The 24,550-nt window shown below is 42.0% G+C and overlaps 1 protein-coding gene across 1 annotated transcript; it reads right to left on the reverse strand.

Moving 5' to 3' along the window:
• Nucleotides 1–997: 997 nt before the first annotated feature.
• ADGRF4 (adhesion G protein-coupled receptor F4) lies at nucleotides 998–15,614 on the reverse strand. Its single transcript, XM_045804674.2, has 9 exons — nucleotides 15,528–15,614; nucleotides 14,567–14,621; nucleotides 12,020–12,171; nucleotides 11,027–11,278; nucleotides 8,785–10,164; nucleotides 6,316–6,357; nucleotides 5,801–5,860; nucleotides 4,720–4,776; nucleotides 998–1,249 (listed from the first exon to the last, which is right to left on the reverse strand). The coding sequence occupies exons 1-8, from the start codon at nucleotides 15,612–15,614 to the stop codon at nucleotides 4,729–4,731; spliced, it is 2,076 nt and encodes a 691-aa protein (XP_045660630.2). The 3' UTR covers nucleotides 998–1,249; nucleotides 4,720–4,728.
• Nucleotides 15,615–24,550: the final 8,936 nt, after the last annotated feature.

Consider the following 24,550-nt stretch of genomic DNA (forward strand, 5'->3'; position numbering starts at 1 on the left):
TGACTCAAACTTTTCATCACTAAAATAATTACTGTTTGATTTGAAACCAATCCTTGTCTTGTTTCTAAACTACCAACACTAAGGGTTCTGAAAGCAGGCTTGCAAAGAGGTGCTCGTGAGTGTGTGCTGTGAAAAAGGGGTGACTGGCCTTTATAACTTCTGCTTTGATCAAATTGTGCACCCCTTCCCCCCCCCCAACACACACACATGGCCATCTTTAGCCCTACCAACTAGCTGGTTATTTAAAACAAAGCTGGCAATAGAAATTTCACTGAGCATGCCTGAAGGACGGTAGTGTTGTTTGCCAAATATTTCCAGGTCCTCACCTTATACGGACATGGTAGGATTACATTCCTGGGCCTCCTGTGTGTCTGGTCAATGGGTTGAGGCAAATTGATAAAAGGGTTGTACCCAAGAATGGTGTGGTACCAATGGGGCCACCCACCTTGAATGAACTCACACATGAGCAAGTTATGAAAATGTTCTTATTTTTATTTCTAAATTTTTTTATGTGTGGGGGTTTAAACACTCACACACACATAATAATAATAATAATAATAATAATAATAATAATAATAATAATAATACCTACAGGAATATTTTTAAGTTTCACAAATGAAGAACCTAAAGTCTTAGGAGCTAAAGTATTTTACTCAAGGTCTAAATTAGACTAAAATCAGAAACACATTGAAAAGTCCTCTTATTTTTCTTCTGTTCCCTATTTTTAGGAAACCTACCATGACTTAACTGTCTCCAAAGTAGATTCAGTATTTCTGCTGCCACCCACCCTCCACCCCCATGCCCGCCCCTACCCCTGACCCCGGATCTAACTCCTGTCCCCCAGAGCAAGCAGGATCCATGCACAGTGACAACAGCTGGGCTGATGGAGCCACAGAGCCGGCCTTGGGCATGAAAGCAGACCTCGTCCAGTAGAGCCCCAACAGCTCCAGGCTTGTCTAGGAGCTCAGAAGATGGCTTGCTGTCTTGATCTTGCCAAGGCTGACCAAGAACCAGGCTCCTGCAAGTCATGGGTCAAAGAGTCAGTGGTTCTAGTTCCTTCAAGCGCAGTCACCAAACGTCATTCTCACTTTTCCCTCAGCAAGCGTTTTCACCCCGACAGCTTAGATGTCACTCCTGGCCAGAAGAGAAAGTCTTCCAAGGAAGCTGGGCTGTCCCTCATTCCAGCCTCCCTCTCCCAGGGCTTCACTCTCAGTCCAGGACACGGAACGTCCATGAGGAATGCAACAGCCTAGGCAAAATGGTTAGAACACACGTTAACAGGAAGAAGAGCTGGCATTTACTGGTAACTTAATTTGAACCAGGCGCTATTCCACGAGTTCCTAATATGTTAGCTCACTGAATCCTGAAACCGTCCTGGGAGGTATGTACTATTATTAGCCCCATTTCACAGATGAGGAAACAAAGGCACAGAGGCATTGAACAATCTCCTCAAAGTCGCACAGTAGGAAGACTATTCTCCCAGCTTCTTTTTTCTGTGCCCTCTACCTTCTCCATGCTGCCTCCTCAGCCCTAAACCCGGTGCTCAGAGCCCTCTCTCCCTCTTCGGCTACCTAAGCTTGGTCTCTGGAATGACTCTGAACTTAGAACTTTACATAGAAAACTGTGTTGCTTCTCTCGGGGCATTTGCTCAGTCAGTCTCATGTCTCACTGGAATGAAGAGTTCTGCATCCTTTGAGGTGAATTCAGGCATAAACAAATATGTGGAAGGGATTTTACAGGAACTGAAGAGACTTCCCTGTCACGCTGGAATAACCCTGGGGAAAACAGGCTCTGTTTGCGTCAGAGGTAAGGCCCGCCCTTCATATGAACAGCAGAGGGCGCTGTGCAGCTGTGGCTTCATAATAAGCCTGTCCTCTCTCTCTCCCTCCTCTGCCTCCAGAATGGGATTCCCCCAATTAGAATCTATATCTGAAGCAAACCGCTGGGTTTTCACACCTCTGCGGTCCTTCCGTGATCTCAAGACCTCCTGACAAACGTTTCCTAACCGTGTTTCTAAGAGCAATCAAACCCGAGGTCACTGGGATATGAAGAGCTTTTCCACCCATGCTCAGGGTCTCAAGTCTCTGAACACAAGGCCAATTCTGAACTCCCACCCCCTGTCTCACCAATGGAATTCTGCCTATCTCCTCAGACCCCATCAGCCTTCAGTTTTGTACTCTGATTTCAGGTCTGAAATACTGCCTTTTCCTTATGGTTTTGCCCTGCCTCGGGCTGCACCTACCTTGCACTTACCAAACACCCGGTGTTGCTGAGCTGTAATTCTGACCTTGACCCATGGCTGGAGCTCCTCTCTTCCTTTGCTGAAGGACCTCCCAGGTGCTGGTAGGTCTCGATTCACTTAGAGTGAATTTCCTACGCCTGATGTCTAACTTGTTGCACCCCTAGCATGGTCCGCCCCTCTGTCAGCTGCTGTTCCTGATCCTTCTGGTTAAATGTGCGCCCAGATGTAAAAAGCACAGCTCCAATTACTGAGAAAATTCAATAGGCACAAGACCACCTATGAAGGATATGCTGAAAAAATGCAGTCCTCAGTGCATGCCCCACCTCACAGGTTCAAAAATAGAAATTGAAGAATCACGTGGTGAGCATTTCTTTGGGGAGTTGTTAGTATACTCCCACCTCCTTCCCACACTTTCCCCAAGTACCCGTCGAAGCTTTGTGCACCTCCCCAATTCCAGGAAGGAGTGCAGTCCAGATTCTGGGTTCTACGGGTGTTCTCCAATTTTCACTACAGCCAACCAGGTATGCCCAAGAAGCTGGAGATTAGACTTTAACCGTGTCTCTCTTCTCTAGAATTGCTAGACTTAGTATCCCCAGGACGCAGAGTCTCCTCCACCTGAAACAGTCTAACGAACTTCCTAAAACAGGGCAAATTGCGACCTTATAATGGAAAGGTCAGCTTGCACAGGTCATCTGAATTACCTCTTGATGAGTGACTCCTGACGAAATAGTACAGTGATGTTCCACTATGGAGGAGCTCTATGGACCAGGAAATGGGCAGAGGTGGGAGAGTTAACCTTTTTAAAGGACTGCGATATACTTTCTCCCCCCTTTTAAAGTTCTAATATAAAAACGCAAATGTGAGGATGATTGATAAGGATACTATGCTGGTGTTTTCCCAGCACCCCACACATGCCAGGCAGCGGGTATGACAAAGCCCTCTTTCCTTCCCTCCCTCGCCCCGGGACCATGAACAAATGGCCCACAGCAGCACAATGTGCTGTAACACAGCAGGTCCCTTAAGAGTTCTACCAACTCCGAATGTCTTTGATTCCTTGAGATTCTTCCATTTCTGCTTGGCCCCATTGTTCACTATTCGGCCCTGACTCAGAAAGAGAATGAATGTAAAAGACGGTATGTCTGCTGCCAGATGGTGTTTAAACAAATCTGAGACTCATCTATTTCCCTGTGCAAAGAAAGGCCATGAAAACTCTCCAAGACAAAACCACACCAAAATGGATCACCCCTGCCCACATCTCCCTACTACCTCTCAGGCTCCTGGCTGCCACTTTGTTACTAACAATCTCCTCGTCACAGATGCCTAATATTTGTGTTCCCCTAATTTCATCTGTGCAGAAATATGTCTCAGAGGTTGGCTGTTAGGCAGCTAACTCGCTGCAATTCTACCCACACCCCCTTAGCGATGATTCTGGGCTCCAACTTCATGACGAGAGACAGGCTTGTTGCTTTGTGGTTTCAATCAATTAAGTCTTCCTTCTCAACAATGAGGCTATTGTAAGTGTCACCACTCACTGACAAGATGGAATTAGGGTGTGTAAGTGCAATAGACAGCAAGGGTGTATCCTCTATCAGTGCAGATGTGATGACATCATCCTCTCACTGAGGAAGGAGAAGGATGCTTGATTTGGGCATCTAAGAATACAAAAATACTAACTCGAAGGGATGTATACACCCCAATGTTGATAGCAGCATTATCTACGGTAGCCAAATTATAGAAACAGCTCAAGTGTCCACTGACTAATGAATGGCTAAAAAAGAAGTGAGATAGATACAGATATATAGATATAGATATGAATATATATATATAATATTCATATATATATGAATATTACTCAGCCATAAAAAAGAATGAAATCTTGCCATTTGCCATTTGCAATGACATGGATGGAGCTAGAGAGTATTATGCGAAGTGAATAAGTCAGTCAAAGAAAGACAAATACCATATGATGTCACTCATATGTGGACTTTAAGAAACAAAATAAATGAGCAAAGGGGGATAAAAGAGAGAGGGAGGCAGACCAAGGAACAGACCTTTAACTACAGAGAACAAACTGATGGTGACCAGAGGGAGGTGGGCAGGGAGATAGGTGAAATAGTTGATGGGGATGAAGGAGGGCACCTGTGATGAGCACCGGGTGTTGTATGGAAGTGCTGAATCACTATACTGTACATCTGAAACTAATACTACACTGTAGGTTAACTAACTGGAATTTAAATAAAAACTTTTTTAAAAGATTTGGACATATACACTGAGATGACATAGGTTTTAAAGATGTGCCTATTTTCATTTATGTGCTGGGCAATAAAGAAGTTTCTCATATCTGCATGATATATCCACCTGTTCCCTCCCCACCTCACTCCTCCATCACACCATAGGCAATAGTGTGCTCACAAGGGGCATTAAGGAGTTCATCACAACTTGAAAGCAAAGATTCTCCTTCAGTTTTTAATACTCACATCTCATCTTCAACGATTCATTAATTTAGATCCATTGGTTGGGCTTAAAGATGCATTCTAAATGGGAAAAATGAGTAACAGTAATGTCAGTAAGTAATGGCATTGACAAAAAATGTGTTTATATTTATGTGTACAGCCACCTAGAGATAAACACGTAAAAATGGAAACATAGAAAGAAGCACCCGAAATGACACAGCTGCACAGAATTATATTTCATTGACCCTAATGCTGTTAGCTGCATCATTATTTTTATGTTCCACTAAGAAAAAGAAAGAAAAACACTGGCCAATTAAGTCATGACATGGCACTGATTGTAAGATACATTCCAAGTGCAGAAATGTTAAAAGGTAAAGAAAATGCCTATCTTAGAATTGATGAACCGGGGTACCAAAAGTCACACCCAATACTAGCTAACCGTAAATGCTGACTTTCAATGTGTTCAGAACATGTTTTGCTTGTTTATTTTTAAGAAAGTAGCTTTTATTGAGAAACTGTTGGTTGAGTGAATGACTTCTTTCTAATTAATATGGCAATGATGGCAATTTCATTGGTACCTGAAAGACGGATAGCTTGGTCAAAGTCATCTTCAAGGTCAATAAGTATACATATACTTCAATCCAAGAATAGGGTTTACTGAAAAGAGTCCCGAGCAAGGAGAATGCAAATTCTCATGATTATCTGGGTGGCTTCAGGCAAATCGTGTAAGTACTCTGGGCCTTGCTTTCCATACCTTTGAAATGACTAGGTTGGACTAGAATCTCATTTCTAACTCATCTCTCATTTCCCAGCTCTGGTGTTTTATGAGTCTATGATCCTGGTTTCATGGTGTCCCATCTCAATGGTCCAGATGTCAAGTTGAAATGCATCCAAGGTGGAAAATTCTCTTGAGAGGTATATTCTACTGACCTTAAGCTTTAGCGGGATACTCCAAATTTGTCGAGTGAAGAAATGAACGAATGAATGCATGCCCTAATAGTTCTCTTTGCTAACAAACCCAGAATACTAAGCTATAATATTTGTCTCTGCATGACCCTGCTGAGAACAGAGACCCTTCAGTAAGGAGACTGAAAGGAGGGCTTACCTCTGCTGCCCTTGATCTCCCCTTCAGTGAAGACATCCTCAACCTCAAAGCATCTCTTATCTGAAGAAACAATGACAGTGAAGAAATGACAACATCCCCCAAATCCAGACCCGTGTCCTGAAACTTCGAGACCACTGACCCTGGCAGAAGCAGCATCAGATGGCCTAGCATAGTGCTTAGCCAATAATAAGACTTGGATAAAAGTTGAGGTGTACTTATGTTTACATTTAGGATTAAAATTAAAATTCTGGTTATTATAATTAGATTTAGGATTAAAATTAAAATTCTGATTATGGTTTTCATTCTTTTAGATACACTCACACACAGTCTCCTGTTGACTTAAGTGCACAAAATGAGGGAGTAGAGTTCTCTACTTTCCTCCTCTCAACTGATGCCTGAAACACCCCCATAAACTCACCCCCATGGACCAGGCTTTCTCATCAAAGCTGCTTCATCCCCCTGCTACCCTGAGTCACGTGAAAATTTTTGCAATGAGTGAAACAAATTCAAATTACCTTGTGGTCCATAATGGTTCCAAACAGCAAGATGAAAAACCCCTATGGCAAAAGTCAACAGAAGCATCAGGGATGGTTTGGCAGACCACGTCCCAACTGGTACTGTAATACCACCAACTGATACTGTAATACCACTCTTCTAGATATCTCCAAGGACAGTTATTGGATATTAGAAACTTCAGCTTCTACTGATTCAGAGAAAACACAGTGGCGAGTATTTTCTGTGATCGTACCTCAAAGAAAGAGGGTCACCTTCATGTCTGTGCCTGACAGTTATTGCTATTAATTGAATGGCTGCAGATGTAGAATGGTGTTTGCCACCTTATTACATGTTTGCTTTCTTTCCAAATATTAAGTAGCTGTTCTTATTCATCGTAACAGTAACATGACATAACATGACATGGAATCCTGCAGGTCAAAGTGACAATCATGGAAGATGTCTTGAGAAGTGAAACCTGGATGATAGTTTACTTTCAGTTGGGGTTAAAAGTCATGAAATAGCAGGGTCTCTGAGCTGGTGGAATAAGTTTATGCATAAAAGAGAGAAAACTGCAGAGATCTCAAAGACCAGGGTCTCTTCAAGTTTAAATTATTTGGTTACCTATAAAGTCACAATAATCGATAGCCAATCTTTTTAAATGGTTGGAAGTTGAAGTTTAAGAAAATTCTGAATCCTGCCATGGAGTGGAAGGAAGGCTGGGTTTCCAAGGATAGTTCCTTGGCAGAGAAACGCTAATCAGAAGATGAAAATTTTTAAATGTGAGTCACAGGGAAAGCTTGGTGAGAAAAGTGGGAGTGTATTTAACTGAAAGTGTTTCAATATTTTTCTGTCTATCAAGAAAAGAGAAAAAGAAGTGATTCGGAAAAGAAATAGAATAAAACTTTCTGGGGTTTAATTAAGTTGCAAAAAAAAAAAGAAGAATGAGGTCATTAGTCACCAAAGTAACTTCAAGAGTTGGGGAGATTTATGCCAGTCCAAGAGCTTCTGAAAACAAAAAAACAAAAACAACAACAACCGTAAGTCAAATGTTTCCCTTTAAAGCCATGCCAGGCAAAGAGTGAAATAAATGTTCTCCATAGTTATTAAAGAAGTATGAGTAAGCTATATAATGGATCTGAGCTGGCATTTCTTAAACGTCGGCTTTATATTTTGTACCACGTTTTTAAACAGAGTAATAGTGACACGTTAATAGGAATACGTTGCTGCTTTACTAAGCAGTTATATTTATATGTTTAAAGCAGAGGTTGGAAAATTTTTTCTGTGAAGAACCAGATAATAAATAGTTTTAGCTTTGCGGGTTCTACAGTTTCTGTTACAACCACTCAACTTTGCCCTCGTAGCTCAAAAACAGCCATAGGCAAAATACAAAACGAATGAGTATGGCTTTAATCCAGTAAAACTATTTACAAAAACAGGCAGCAGGCTGGAGTTCTCCAACCCCTGATTAAAAGCACAATTAAGGATATGAACTTGCCAAACTTGCTATTACTCATAGGTATGGAAAGCAGTCTGACAGCTTCCCAAAAGTACAAGCTCGGGAGCCAACATAGAGTAAAGCAACTAGTAGAGGGATAATTTTGCCCAACCAAGTATGGTTGAGCAAGAAAAGAAGAAAAGAAAAGAAAAGAAAAGAAAAGAAAAGAAAAGAAAAGAAAAGAAAAGAAAGAAAAGAAAAGAAAAGAAAAGAAAAGAAAAGAAAAGAAAAGAAAAGAAAGAAAAGAAAAGAGAAAAGAAAAGAAAAGAAAAGAAAAGAAAGAAAAGAAAAGAAAAGAAAAGAAAAGAAAAGAAAAGAAAAGAAAAGAAAAGGAAAAGAAAAGAAGAGATGATTTTAGATTCGAATCTTTAGCTTACTAAGGAGAAGGGTGAGGCCCAGAGAAAAGTGACACTTCTAGGGTCAGGCAACATGCAGCAAGATCCATTTCAACGAAGAACAGCCTACATTTATTTCACACGGAAGAGCCGTGAGAACTCCTAACTGGTTAACACTCAAAGAGATTGCCAAGTCCTGTTTCGTCATACTATGGAAAACGACTACTTCCCTGAGTTCCCAACTGCTAGAGAAAGGATAAAAACTGCTTTGTTTTGAGGCATACCATGTGAGCGTAGACTCACACATCTTTGACCAAAGACTGGTCCTCTATAAGTCACGGTCAACTTCTTCTGACACTGAAACTTTAGGAGGGATACAGGTGGGTCAGTTGAGGACAGAAGAAAGGAGATTCCCACCCAGTCAGCCTGATCAGCTAAATCCAACTTAACGATCAATAGGGTGAGAGATGCCACAGCTGACTGGCTCTAGGACATGGAAAGAAATGAAAGGAACATTTCGTATTCTGTATTTTTCGATCATAGCCATTTTTTGGTCGTATAGCCAGAATAACAAATTATAAAATAAAAATAATATCTCATAAATAAAATATTAATTAATAATAGTAGCTAAGAAAAGAAGTTTCTCTCTTGGTACTTACCTGGAAAGCATTGAGCAGGGCAAAGATTATATGGAATATCAAGGAAGTGCCTTCTACAAGTGTAGCTACTCCAAAACCCCAAGTCAATCCCAGCAATGGGGTCAGGATGGCAACGTTTTTGCTGATCCTCATAATTATGGCCAGATCCTGAGACTTGGAACTGCCAATAGAGGGCCTCTGAGTGTTGACAGCAACAACCAAAACCACCACAAGATTCACAGCCACGATGACTAAGGCTGGGATGGCAAATGCTAAAAGGGCTTTGGTATTGTCCCAGTTAAGCCAACAGGCATCAGGTCTCATGTAGCCTTTCTCTGGCACTGTGACAGCAACCGTGGTGCCAGCAATGACCAATGGGCACCCATAGCCAATGGCAAAGCCAATGGCCATCATGCGGGATTTCATCATCCTACGGAAAACCACCAATATTCCATAGATGATGAGCAGTGCTTTGAAGAACATCCAGAAAAACAGAGAGAGGTAGAAAAAGTGGCTGAAAAATGTCAGTGCAACACACCAGCTGGAGTCCTGGGCCTTTTTGTGGAAGTTAGAGTTTATGATGAACCACACGTTAGCAATCAGGAGCGACACGGCTATGTTCACGATACACACATGACGCATGTATGATATCTCCGTCACGACCACCCGGGACCACACCGCGGCTTCAATGATCAGGCAAAGAATCAAGCTAAAGATGGAGATGCTGAGCCCAACGCAGGTGATGTAGTCCAGGACTTTGTTGTCTATAGATCTGGGGGACATTAGAATGGAAAAGGACATCACCATGTTGGTGTAGTTACACAAGCATTTCACTTTGTTCGTGATCTCCAGCGTGGTATCACAGGCATTCTCATCCCACCTCCTTTTCCTGGAGTGCCAGCCAACACACTGGGCCCTGGCATTCCGGGATTTGTTGATCTTCTCAAAGGTGAATAAGACTTGCTTCAATCCTTCTGGTAAAATCACCGAAAGGACGAGACCATTTACAGGTCTAGGAAGACTCATATTTTGCAAGTGGACTTCCTTCAGTATGGCCCCCAAGGTGGGAAAAGCTATGCTGATGGCTTGGGATGCATTTGGTGGCAGCTTCCACAGCTCTTGCCTGGGAATTTCTATCATTCCTAAGAGACCCTCTGTTGTACCGTTGATGCTCGTGGAGAAACTGAACTTCTTCTCTGGGGTATTATGGTTGATGCGAAGCCCTTTTGCCTGAATGAAGAGTTCATCCACAAGGTTCTCAGAGTCATTGTGGACGTGGAGTTGCCTTGCGAACAGATTCACGGACTGCAACAAATCCGAGCTGGTATTTTTGTCTGGAATGAAAGCCCAATTTGAAATAGCTGCTGTGTCAAGGATGTGGTTGGCCACTTCACTATAACTCTGCAATGGAGAAAACATGGAAATTATGCTACAGATTTACACATTATTGTAGAAAGTCAATTTCTAAAACCTGAAATTTCTAAAGATCAAATGATCAGATCTTAGTTGACATACTTCTCTTCAAATTCACTGTTTATTAGAATCTCATGCTAAGAGGTCTTCAGAGAGGGAAGTAAAGTAAAACAATCATTAAAATAATTTAAAAATCACAGGTAAAGTTTACCTGCTTTATTATGTGCCTGGGGCAGCATTTCCAAACTACAGCATATATAACCCAAGATTCTCATGAGATATTAATGATTGTTTAATGGAGGGAATTGGGGGTGGATTCTATAAAAACCTAAATCTGAGAAATACTGCATACCATATTCTAATCCCCCCTTAGAAAGAGGGCCAAACTTCCTTAACGCATGAAAAGCTCTAAAAAGTCCTGCCATAGGAAACCTGCTTAACTTTGTTTCACCCAGAATTCCTACATCTGCTATGTACAGATCTCCCTTTTAGAAACGAAACCTCCATTAACGTTTCTCAAAGTAATTGTGTTCTACAGAATGAAATTTGGGCAACACTCGAGTAGACAGTTTTGCTCACAGCCATCCTTTTGGGATGTTTTCTTGAAAATAGTCAATCTGTACAAAACTATGTATTAAAAATGTGCTAACTTCTTGAAAACTTACATAAATTAGAGTGAATTGATATGCAAATTTGAAATAAAATTCCTATCATGGTTGTTATGGTTGCTGCGGCTGTCATACTTTGGACCTGAAAAGTACATTTGAAACTGTTTAAATGCAAGAATTGTTTAAAAAAGAAAGAAAGAAAGAAACCTGTCAGTTTTTTAAATGAAATTATCAAAGAATACCTTCATTTTCTCTTGGGTAACATTATCGGACAAATCTGTAGAAATATTTCGCAATAACTCCACTATGAATGCAATGTTTCCAGACGTGGCTTCTGATGATTTCACAACATCGAGTATGCAGGCATAATCAATGGGACAGTTCCTGCGGATTCCTTGGGCTACACTCTCCACGGGCTCTGGAGCTCGAAAGTCAAGAATGTGCACGGGTATGGATGCTGCTGCAAGGGAAAGGCGTGCTGCAGTATTGAAGTCCTGTTTTAAAAAAAAATGTTGTTTTGTTCAAAATGATTAATTACTTAACATATGTCAGAATAAAGGAGCTAAGGCACAAATACACCACGTGGGGAAAACAGAGAAGCAAGTGGTCCTAAAAGGCGGTTTAAATGCCAAGAAAGATGGAGAGAGTAAGATGGAGTCAAGCACAGACAAGAAAGTTCCACCCCAATTCCCACTGAGATCAGGATACTGACCTATTGCTTTCAGGACGGTGGTTTTAACTCAAGTGCGATAAGAGTTTTCTCCAGAGATGTGGAGAAATTCTGAACACAAAATCTGTCTACTTATTTTAATTTTTTGAAGGGGGAGTCTCATGGAATTTGCATGCGTGGGGGATGGATTTGGAGATTGGCAGGTCAAACAAAGAATGATAAATTGTAATTTCAAGAAGTTTAGAGTTCACTAATTAGGCGAAGGTACACACAAATCCATCTTTAAAGCTCAAACTTTAACCTCTAAGCATTTACCATCATGTGAATGAGTTTCAGATCTATTTTTAAGAAAAGATACTGAGAGGGAGAAAGAGAGAGTGAGGAGGGGGGAGAGTATCCGAGAGTTTGGGTAAGGAAGGAAGGAGAAGAGACAAATTTCACCCCCTCTGCCTTTTTCCCAAGTCTAGATCTGAGATGTATTGTTGTGCCGAACAGAACACAGGAAAATGCTTCTACCATCTCCTGGGAAGTTAGCCCTGGAAGCCAATAGTAGCAAATGTGTCACCTTAAAGAGTATTTCCACAGAAAGGCTTGTACATGTTTCAGTTGATTTTTGCCACTTGTTCTGATGACATGTGAATCCTATTTCTCCACGAAAGTGCTGAGCACAGGGCTGGCTGCAGTTGGAAGCAGAGATACAAGGTCCTTGGCATTTCGCTGAAAAGGGAAAGAGAGAGGAGGGGGCCTAATTAGCATTGCTGTGCTCTGATGGAGGCAGTTCACTCATTCTAGGGATTGGGGGATTGCTTGCTTCCCAGAGGAGGTGACATTGAGCAGTGTCCTCAGCACCAAGTAAGGCGTGCCAGGCAGACTGCGGAGCTGCAGTCGAGGCAGAGTGAAGAGCACATGGAGAGGAGGGCTCGCAGGTCAGACAGAAATGCTAGTTTAGAGCATCTGTGGGGAGTGGGGCAACAGATGAGGATGGGAGAAAAGCAGGAGTCAAGACACGAAGGACTTCAAATTCTGTGCAAATATGGGGGTTCCAGAAAACACGATTGGATTGGTTTTTGAAAGATAATTAGCAATAGCATAGAGCAGAAGGCAGTAAGATTTTCTATAAAGGCCCAGCTAGAACTGCCAGATAAACTACAGAAAGCCCAGTTAAATATTAATTTTGTTTTCAGACACAGTTCAGTCTCACCATTTGCAGTAGTTATGGTCTATGGAGTTGCTTCCACAAACACTGAATGAGGGGAAATCAAGGCAGGTTCTTACCAGCTTCATTTTTATCAGCTGAGTAATACATGAGCTTGTTTTATTTGTGTTTCTATTTAAAGACACTTTATTTATGTTGTTGATCCATTAACATTGAACTCATGGCCAACAGCACCATAACTCATAACAGCACCTGAGCAAAGCTTATCGAACATGTGAATTTTCTCCTTAAGGCCCATCATAGCCCCCTTAGGAACGCCAGAAAGCACCTTAGAACTACACTCAGGGCCATCTTAAGCAGCAAAATCACAAACAAAAAGCCCATATGCAAAAAATATGGCATTAGTAATGCCACACAAAGAATGCCACACAAAGCATTACTTATTTATAGCAGGACAGCTAGAACAAGAAGGCTGACAGCCACCTTGCTTGGCTGGGAACTTGCACCTTAGCTAACTCGATTTTTTTTTTTTCTGTGAATGATCCAGAAAGCACTGTGACCAGTGATTTGGGGGTTACAAATAAGTTTCAAAGAACAAATACAGAATCCATGAATACCAGGGATCAACTGAAAATATTCAGTTAAACAATGAATAAGTTTCTGGTGTTCGTATGATCTGTGCGTTATCATTTATTGTTTATCTGTTATTTAGGTTTAATGAGGCATTCCATATTTTTATTTGCTAAATAGAACAACTCAAGCCAGAGTATAAATATTTTCAGCGTTGGAGGTCAAGTGGTCTTTGCCAAAACTACTTAACTCTGCCTTTGTGGTATGAAGGCAATCAAAGACAATATGTAAATAAATGGGCACAGCTATGTTTCAATAAAACTTTATTTCTAAAACCTGGTGGCAGGCTTAATTTGATCCACAAATAGGGTAGATTGACTTGAGGCAGAGAGCCCAAGAAAGAAGCTGCTAAAGTATTCCCAGGAAGAATTGCCTTAGGATAGTGGTAATGGAATGAAAAGACGTAGATCCCAATGGGAGCTAGTAAGGTATTGAAATCAATACGACGTGGTGACTAATTGTGAGTCAAGGGAGGCATCTGTATTTATGGTTTGGACAGCTCTGCGGATGACCCCATTCATGGAGAAAAGAAACGAGTAAGTCTGCATTTTTCTTTACCACCTACCCACGGTCCCTGGTTTTGCAAGTTATTTAAGCTTACTGATTCTCAATTTCTTCATCTATACAGTTTGGAGGTGATGCCATCATCTTTTTACAAACACTGAATGAAGGAGCATCCAGCGCTTCAATCAGTGTTGCCATAAACGCCCAATGAAGGCTAGCCTTCTCTCTCCCTCTTTTCTCAATTCCACATCTACGTAGCCATGTATTTTTTGCTAAAAATATATTTGGCCATGTCTGTGCAGAATCCAGTGATCTCTACTCTTTGGGTAAGAGCCATGTGATTTCACTATCTTACTAGTAATGATTACCTCCATAGTTTATCTCCGAGTTTTTGAGTAACCCATCTCACCAACACAATACGTATCTTACATCACTTCCGTAGACTTCCCAGCACCAGAGTGTTACATACATTTAAGCATTCTGAAAATCTCTTCCATGAAGGAATGAATTCTGCCCTGTTCCCTCTTCTGCTCTTGTTGGCTCATTAGTTCAAACAGATTTCCTTTTGGGGTTTTAAAGTGAACACCTGTCTTCTACTCTAAAACGCATGTGAATAATTTGCCAATGTGGGTCATTGACTCTGCCATGGATAATGGTAAAATTGTAAGAAAGTCTATCAATACTGGTAAACATTGAGAACTTGTTAGAGACTGTTATTCCATTTGAGAGCTTGTGGACTGGGGACGTGCTCGGCAATATCCATGCCCTTCTTTTCCTCTACTCAGTCTCCATATGGAAGAAGACTGCTCTGTAGACACTTACCTTGTATCCTTCCAGTCTTGAGCCTCCCTTCAAGGTGTTGAAGTTTATCTCCATCCTGTAAAACATAAATTCCCAAAGGTCCTCTTTATTGTGGGACTCTCCTCTCTTATCTCAATGTAGAGGCTCCATGTGGAGGTGAAGAGAAAATGTGTTCAGGACTCAGAAGAAAACTGTACCAGGTCCACGTGTGGTATCGCGGGAATTTACAGACAGAAGCATAGAGGTGAGCACAGAGGGAGAACAAACTCTCCTCTGAGGAGGGCTAGAACCTTGCCAGTGGTCACTTGGGCCCTGAGGGTCCGGTTAGTGAATAGGGTACATATTTTGGAAAGTTTAAGTACCCAGGGAGAAAAGAGATGTAGTAATTATAATGCTAAGCTGGTCTCCATCTGTATTAACTGTAGCTATGAAATGGAGCTAATATGATCTACCAGGTACCATGATCCCCAGAGAGGAAGAAATAAGCAGGTACTAGGAATAATCATTAGGTGACAATAATAGTATCACAAACTCTTTTATAGCTATAAAGGGCTGTAAAAAATTATCTAAAAGAAAAGAAACACTTTATTTTATAGATAAGGAAATTAAGACTCAAAGAAGCAAAATGACTTGTACAACTAATGAGAAATAAAAGTAAGGTCTCGAGCCGAAGTGCTATCTGCCAGGCTAGTACTGCCCCCTCACAGCAGCTGCCTGTCTACATTCTCTGTGGCTTGCAACGTGATTTTTCTACTATACTGTTGCACTCTGTTGCACCCTGCAAATATACTGTTGCAGGGCCCAGCCTCCTCTCAACTTTTCTTGTTCCCTTTAAAAAAAAAAACAAAACAAAACTATCAGCCGGAGCAAAACTGTAGTCATTTGAAAATGTATTTAAGACTATGTTATTTATCATAAATTTAGCCATCTAGGAGAACTGACAAATTCCTCATGGGACCACCTAAGAATGGATCAAACTTACTTTTATGTGGACCTTGGATCTATAGTGAGAACATTCTATGGCCAGAAATAACATTAAACAGCAAATCGTGGTTGCCTGGGACTTCATTTTCACACATTAGGATCTTCACCTGCAATACAGAATGAAAGTGGATCCAGCTGGAGGTGATAAGACCAGACAACACAAGACTCAGCCAACTAACCAACCACTTGGTGACCCTGCTGGGTACTCTGAGATGTCCACACCAAAACATCCTGCTCCAAGAAAGGACACCAACGTCTACTTTCGGGCCAGCTAACGTGTAAAAAAAAGGGAAAGATTTTCTCTCAACTGTTAACGTGTCTACGAACAATAGACAGGAAGTGACGGAAGCACCAAGAAAGATCTATGTTCACCAAGGAATCATTTCTGATTATTTAATCCACTATTTTCTTTAACAGTCACATCTATCAAGAACGTGTATTTGCCAATCACAGTTCTGAGCACTTTCTTCGCATTACCTCATTTAATCAGATGATATAAGACAGTATTACCATCTTCATTTTATCAGTGGAGAAGACAAGGAACAAAGTGTGGAGAAACTATGAGTCAAGGGCACTCATAAAAAGTGGTGGAGCCAAGAGTTCGACCCAGATGGTGCAGCTGGAAAGCCAAGCTCTAGAGTGAGATCTCTCAGCACTGGTACTATTGACTTTTGGGGCTGGATGGCTCTTTGTTGTTGAGGGCTGTCCTGGGAATTGTAGGGTGTGCAGTCGCACCTCTAGCCTCAATGCACTAGATGCCAGGAACAGCCTCCTCCCCAGCGGTGACAGCCAAAAACGTCACCAGACATTGCCACATGTGCCCTGGGAGAGAAAATTGCTCCCAGTTGAGAACTGCTGTTCTACAGTGTACTGTCTCTCTGGGCAAATGGAGTCAATAACTTAAAATGAAACGAATATACTCTGTCGTCTGTTGCTGGAGCAAGCACTGAGACTCTCTCTCATAGATGGATTAACTATTGTACAGAGAACTAGAAGCGTGAGAAGATAACTCTCTGTTCTTTGGCCATATCTCTGTTTCTTGCCTTTTTCTTTTTTAAATATATAATTGACATGCAACATTTTATTAGTTGCAAGTGTACAACATAATGATTCGATATTTGTATTTTTATGAAATGATCAGTAAGTCTAGTTAACATCTGTCACCACACATGGTTACAATTTTTCTTTTGATAAAGGCTTTTTCTTGATAGTTCCGCCTTTCAAAGACCAATCTCCAAGAAAGCATCTTTGCAACAGTGGAAATTCATCAACATCGTCATGATGAGCACACCATCCTTTTCTGATAGGATAGTGGAAACTAAGACCAATTATCTCAAACAAAGTTCCTTAGAATGATTTTCCTGGTACAGATGCATCCACGGACTTCAGAGTCAGCGTGTACTAGGTTGTTAATCATATTTATGCTATGGATGAAGTACTTGACCTTGCTGAGCCTATTTTCTTTCTCATCCATTTCATAAAATGTGGGATGATTATTCATACTACGAACCACCCTTTATCAAGTGCCTCCTATTTGCCAGGAACTGTGCCAGATGCTGGGGGTAGGGAAATAAAGGGTGCTGTCATTTCCATAAAGGATGTCCAGTGGGGAATGCAGACAAGCCAAACCAACAGAAGAGAGATCATCTACGTACTGTAGCTAGTGAATAAGGTTGAGCAGAAACTGAGCCTCAGCAAACAAATTCCTTTATGCTCTCATGGAGATGAGCTAAGTCTGATCCGTCTAGGATCACCAGACAATCTGTGGCCAGGGAGCAAAGAAAACCCACTGATCAAGGATCAGACCCTCCCTGGGTGGAGTCAAGACTAAGATGGACTGTCATGACTCCGGTGAGCCTTCACGTGAAAGGATGAGCCACAGGCACTTACAGGAAGGCTTCCAAATTGTCTTTGAGCTTCAAATTCTTTGCATTCCTAACCAATGAACAGGGGGGAAGTATTTTGGCTTATACTATCATCTTGTAGAGCAAGTCTGAGCAAGGGAAAGGAAACATGGCAGCATGACAAGCAAAGTGTGGTAATGGATTTGCACAGTTGCTGGGATATGTGTGTGGGATTCAAGAGCTTACATGAGTGGATGGAAAGAAGTTCTCGTGTACGTGGCAAATTGGTGGACACTAAGCAATTTGCAATATTAATATTATTTAGGATAGATTTTTCACTGTCTTCACAAAAGAAAATACCAGAAGACCCAGTGTAAGTTGTCTTAGATGTAACTGTGCGTTTCACATATACACCTGTGGCTTTCAAAATTTTTTTATCCTGACACAATAATAAAACAGATCTTACATCATGACTCATTGGGTACAGACATATATATGTATGTGTATAGGTATCCATACATAAAAGTGGAAAAATACATAATTTTTATATTTCAAAAATTTTTACGTATTGCTTATCTTTCCCGCCTATGAGCAAGACACTCTGCTCTGTCTATGATTTTTATCCTGCATTTCACTCTGACATTCTTTCAGAAATTGGTTGCCACCCATTAAATTGAATCCACAACCCTTTAATGGATTGTAACCTACAATTTGAGAAGTAGAAATATCGACTGGAAGATTCATTTTCATCATCAAGTCGTAAATCATTCACTTCTCCCACTGAAGTGGTCCCTTTGGTCCTTCTCTTTACTATTTTTCACAGTTCTATCCAAATCTTCTTCCCAAGGTACGTGCATCAGGGAAAAAAGATACCTACATCCAGAGCCAAATAATAGGACTGATGCTGAGGGTAAATGCGATTCTCTTCCACCTAGAGAGCAATGGTTTGAAATGCACAGTGAAATGGGTGAAGACGAGCCAACAGGAGGCCACTTGTAAGTAATAATGCCTGCTATCTAAGGCTTCAGAAGGAAGACTTTTACCGTCCACGGTTTTCAATATAAGAACTTTACTTAAAGTTAATCTTGCTGGAAGAAAGTCAGGCATTTGGCGCAATGATGTGATGTGATTTAGGAAGTCCAAAACCATTTTCCTGAGCAGTGCCAGGGCCCCTATAAGCCCACAGCTCCTGAAAGTGTTCAGGGACTAAAGGATCCAATAGTCATGGCATTTTCTGTAGATCATTACGCTCTTTGTGGAACATTATGAAATAATGACACATTCATTTTTTTCTAAGAAAAAATGTACTAACAGATCATTTATGTGTCATATGAAATCATAAGCATGACCACAAGAAACAGAAACTTTGAACTGAGCACAGTTAGCCGTTTGGAGAGTTTTGGTTAATTAATTTGCTATTTCATCATTCATGTTTTTATAGTCTGGTGTATGTAACCCATCTACCATTTTGTATGATAATTATATGGTAAGTGTCCTTCAATAATTACAAGTGGGAAGGAGGGGTTGTTTAATAATGTTACCCAAGAGGAGGCACGGCATTCTAATTGTTGCCTAGTCTGATTGGTAGGGATGGGTCAGATGGAGACATGTGTGCTCAAGGTAGCCCCACATGGTTGTTTCTCTTCTCACCAGAAAGAGTAGAATGGAAACTGTCCTATCGCGATAGAGACAGCTGAAGCCAAAAGCCAGAGCGTTCTGCAGAGCACACAATAAGCCAGTGCTTAAGAGCTCTGAAATGGGGAATTAAAAAATAAAAAGAAGCATATACAGCATAATTCACAATCAGAGGCTGATATTTTATGGAACAGAATGGAAGAAACATACTTAAATTCACCATTGATAAAGACTTAGTAATTAAAGCGAACTTTGAGTTTTGCATAACGTTGAACTGAAAATTTTCTGCAGATATAAAGTACTTCTGGGCACCTGGGTGGCTCAGTCGGTTAAACGTCCGACTCTTGATTTCAGCTCAGGTCATGATCTCAGGGTTGTGAGATCGAGCCCCGCTTTGGGCTCTGCACTGGGCGTGGAGCCTGCTTAAGATTTTCTCTCTCCCTCTCCCTTTGCACCCCCTCTCTTCCTCTCTAAAAAAAATTACTGTATATATAAATAGAAATATTATTTATATAGATGTGTGTGTGTGTATATATATATGTGAATATATAATATTTCTCCAATACCCAGCATAGTGTCTGCATATAGTAAGTGACCTCTTGAAAGAATGAAGAAAAGAACAAGGACACAGAATTTAAATAAATGTTACAAGAGTGGATTGTCCAAAAGAACATTGGCAAAAACACTAACAGTACTGAAAGAGGCAGCTTTCAGATGTGAACGTAATCAAGGACAACCTGCCTGGCCCGGGGTCTACTAGTGCTGAGAGAAGAGTGCTGGAGTCAAGAGGTCCTTCCCCCATGGAGAATCCAGAGTTATTCTATGTCCAGTATGCTTAGATTGCCTTCATACCTTTCACTGACTTCTGTCTTTGCAGTGTGGTCAGTTTAACAGCAAAATTGCATGTTTTCATAAAATTGCTCCTTCTCTAAACCCCTTGGGTATGGTGGCAGAAAAAACGCTTTGTTGGAAAGAACTGTCCCTGGCCATTTAAATCAAGATCCTAGTACCTGGTGGGGGAACATAAAAACAGTACGCGGTAATCCTGACCGAATTGTGGTGCAACAATGTGTATTTATGCCTGGGGTTGACACATATTACACGCCACTTGTTTGCCAAGTTTGTAGCAGGCACCAAAGTTGAATTTTAAAAGAATGGAAGGAAAACTTGACCCTGAGCACATTTGTATACAATGACTTAAATGTTTTTTGATTGCAGGAAATCTGCCTGTTTTATTTAGTACGGCAAACAATACAGTTTGGCGACGATTGCAGTTGGCCAAGATATTGTGTCCTGAAGTGGGTTTCTGTGAAACTCTGGTCTCATAAAAGACCAAGGGGTTCCGTGGTCAGATCAGTCAGAGAAACCGTGTGTCCCAGCATCACCACCCCCAGCTCCTCACATATATATGGAGGCAGAGCAGAGTTTCTGGGAATCCTTGTGGTAAAAAGCCTGCTTCACTCTGGTCATATCAAATTTACCTTATCATCCAAAGTGCCTGGGGGAATTCAAGGCTACTGTTCAAGGACCACACGCCATCTTGGAACACATTAATGTATCCAGACTCAGACTACACGTGCATTTGTTGGGCACCTACCACGTCCCAGCACCCATGCTAATACCCTCACAGGAGGTCACTCACAGGGACCCAAAGGAGGGCCTCGGAGAGTAGCAGACCTGGCTTAGTGAATCCTGAAAGAAGGAGGCAATGGATAGGCCCACTTTAACACCGAGAAGAGTCAGAATTATCCTGACAGGTGATCTCTGGGTGGAGAGGTGAGGAAAAGCAGGCAGAGATGGGATGACACTCAGATGTCTGGGATGATCCCAGGAAGGGGAAAGCAGATTCAGAAATGGATAATTAAAAACAGAAAGAGAAAACAAGATGCAGAAGACTTATGCCTGAGGCTTCTGTGGTGATGAGGTAAACAGTTACCTGACATTTACAAAGAAACGCGCCCTGCCTCTTGTTTTTCTGCCACCGTACCCAAGGGGTTGTCATTAGGAGGTGAACAGGAAGGGATATTTCTCAGTCCCCAGCAGAGTGTAACAGGCATAATAGTTACCCGGTCAGCATGTGCTGAATAAGCGAATGGCCCCACAGAGAATGATACCAACTTCTGAAGTTTCTGTTTTAAAATCACAAGGCAACTTCTCTATCTTAGAGGGGAAGGTGAGCGTATGTGCTACTCTAGATCCTTTTGGAACCTGGTGATTTAAGTAGACATGCTACCAGCCTACCCCTTTGATATACTACTTGGAGCCTCTGTGCAAAAGGATTGTGAGGTCCTATCTAGGTTCGGCAAGAGACAACGCCACGCCAGATGAGTGATGTCTGCCCCAGGCATGGCAGCGTAAGCATCCTTTTTGCCCTGTCTCCAAGGTCAGAGCTCACAAGACACTTTCTTGGACAGACCTAGAAGACCCCAGCTGTTCTGAAACACCATCTCCTATTTGTCCCACCTCCCTTGAACTAAGAGCTGGGTTTCTGAATGAGTTGGAATTAAGAAATACAATTAGTCTGCCTGGGTCCTGGAGCTTGTTTCTGATCTGCGCTAGAATGGAGTTGTAGGGTATGAGTCATGGAACCGAGGCACTCCCCGCCTGCCCAGACATGCTGTGCGAGTGCTAGCATCAGGACTCTCAAAGCAAATTAAAAAAGGTACAGCCTAGGAACGATAACCACAATCAGTCAAGAAGGAATGCATTGGAAGCCATGATCTCTCAAACCCCTCTACACAGAACAACCAAGGAGAGCCGGTTAGGGATGTGTGCAGACAAAGTGGACACTTCCCCAAAGTGTTCACCTCCATGAACTTCACCCCAACGGGAGAGGGAGTTCCCATTCCACTTGTTGGCTCACCTTCTAGGCAGCAACTCACCTCACACTCATTGGCCAATCCCTTTGATGGGAAGGACCAGTTCAGAAAGGTTAACTGAAGGTGAGGAACTTAGAGTCTGCTGCCCCACATGTTAGGGTGTGTGTGTTTTGTTCCCCTCTGCTGAATTTCATAACCGTACATTCCGTCTACTCTGCTGGTGTAATTAGAGCTCTGATTATAGAGTCAGACAGCTAAACAAGTTGTTTGCGTGTTTCTTGGCCTCAGTAGCTGAATGGATTCAGTCACTCTTACCAGTTGTCCCTTGCCATGGAGAAGCTGTTTCATAAAGAGCCTTGGGGGAAAGAAAGATAGAAAAGATCTATTAGAATCAGAAGCATCTTATCCTGGGCTATTTTAGATGGCTTCCAGCCAATCTCTCTGTTGCTCAGTTTCTTTGCTGAGAATGGCAGTCTGGTTCAAATACTGTTGTGTTTGAAGAATCACATGATGTCAGAGCTGGAAGGTATCTAGCCTCTCAACAACTCTCTTGAGACTTACAGGATCTTAGAGTAATGGAGAAACTGGGCAATTGTTCAGCTCCAGGAAGAAAGCTCACAGAGTACTGACACACACACAAAATAGCACCTTACGACACACATTTGAAAGGCTACAATTGTCCTCAGAGGACGAGGAATATAGGTGATTAAATGGTGTACAGTAGACCACTCAAAACAAGGGTAGATGACTTTGCAAAAAGATTTTAGCAGTCAGGGAGGAAATGTTTCTTTTTTTTTTTTTTAAGATTTTATTTATTTATTCAACAGAGAGAGAGACACAGCCAGCGAGAGAGGGAACACAAGCAGGGGGAGTGGGAGAGGAAGAAGCAGGCTCCCAGCGGAGGAGCCTGATGTGGGGCTCGATCCCATAACGCCAGGATCACGCCCTGAGCCGAAGGCAGACGCTTAATCGCTGTGCCACCCAGGCGCCCCGGAAATATTTCTTTTTAAGTTGATATAAAAAACAGCTCTGTCAGCCCCACTATAAGAAGAAACTACTCACGAATGCTTTATAATAATATATATACAACTTTACATTCAGCCTAAAGGAAGGGAATTGAAAGCTGGTTTGCTTATTCCCTTTATCAAGCAAAGGGACAATCAGAAAACGGAGTCTAATTCCCTGACAAAGTGCTTTGTATTTTCACTCCAAGAGTGAGCAATTAGATCCTGACAAATGACTTTTTAAAGAAAAACAAATGTAAAAGAGATCTAGGAAATACTTTAATCTTGAGCTAGCCAATTTCTAAATAATGTCAGGAAAGCTTCCTGCAGAATCAAGCATTCCAGAAAATACCACCATAAATCACACATTTTCCCCATTCCGGAATAGACGCAAAACCAACCCGGTCTTCAGTCAGAGGACGGTTTGGTCCTGGCACGTGTACTCACCGCATCCAGGAAAGCTAGCAGCCGGGCGGGAGGGTTGGCACCGAGTTTCCGGCCGCTGTGCCCCACCATCACGGGTGCCTGCCCTTGCGCCTCCCATGGTCCCCTTCAGTGCCTGTGATCCCTCCTCTCCATTTTTGAAAGGGAAATCCAAGAGGCCCCAGTGCAAACCAGCCACCTGTTGTGAGAAGTCTGAGAACTGTAAAACCGCCCTGGGTTTCGAGGCTTGTGTAAGTCTGTGATTCACTCCGCGATGGGTCCATCAAGCACGCCTAAGAGAAATTACAGGTTTCTCCTGTCTGGAGTAAATCCATTAAAATGAGTCACTTGTTTGTGTTTTAATTCCTCGTCTGTATCTCAGACGATCACATGAGACCGGGCCGCATCTCCTGCACTGGTGTAATTAGAACACGGGGGAAAATGCAGAGTTGGGCCACTGTGGATGATGAGTTTTAAGGGCTATCACAGTTTTGCCTGTGTTGGTGTGGAACTTGGGGAAACACTGGCTAGGAAATCGGTAAATCATGATCTAATCCCTACCTTACACCAAAGAGATTTTTGTTTTATTTTTTGATAACTGGGCCAAGAGTTCTTCCCGAGCCTCGGGCCATGACCATAGGCAGTTCAGACACAGAAGGCACAGTGTCCACTTGCAAGTAGCTTCATGTGGTCTGACTGCCGACAGAGTAGCCAGGTTGGATTTCCTCTCTCACCACCAAAACCCACACATCCCTATCCTAGTGTCTCCTATGTATATACCGCCCCCCCCCCCCAGCCCCAAAACCTAACACAACCTCCATTTCAATATCACCAGGGGAAATGTTGACATTAAGGAAAAGTAAGGGAAAGGCGATTTTGTTCCATCTTTTACAGTAATGAAGATTAAGGAGGCCCCGTTTGTGGAACTAGGTCGTTTCTACTGAGGTTGTGAGGTAAGTGCCGGATCATTTGGGAATTGAAAAGCCGGTATCATCAAACCTGTGGGTGTGTAATCAAAGGCTTTTATTAAACACGTTCTACGTGCAACACACCTTGCTCTGCACTTCGGGCGTACGAAAGGGAGTCACACAGTGAGTACAGCAAGTGAGTAACCCGGTCCCCAAAGGTTTAGTCTTATCTGAGAAAGAAAATCTACGTACACCAAAAGGCAGAAAGTAAACGAACAATAAAACACAATAAATACTAAATATAAAGTGAGTGTCACGGATTATAAATATTATAGGAATCAGGTGGGGTCCATCAGCCCTTCTGGATGGACTCATCAGGGAAGACTTC

The sequence above is a fragment of the Ursus americanus genome, chromosome 29 (genome assembly GCF_024610735.1).
Source record: "Ursus americanus isolate L20-20 chromosome 29, mUrsAme1.1.p, whole genome shotgun sequence".
NCBI classification, from domain to species: domain Eukaryota; kingdom Metazoa; phylum Chordata; class Mammalia; order Carnivora; family Ursidae; genus Ursus; species Ursus americanus.

Bases quoted from the DNA above. Each gene is read 5' to 3' on its own strand.
- ADGRF4 (XM_045804674.2), bottom strand. From the start codon at position 15,614: ATGAAGTCCCAGGCAACCACGATTTGCTGTTTAATGTTATTTCTGGCC. The intron at 12,172-14,566 runs GTAAGTGTCTAC...TTCCCTTTTCAG, and splicing joins CAAGACTGGAAGGATACAAG to CGAAATGCCAAGGACCTTGT. The intron at 4,777-5,800 runs GTAAGCCCTCCT...TTTCCCATTTAG, and splicing joins GGAGATCAAGGGCAGCAGAG to AATGCATCTTTAAGCCCAAC.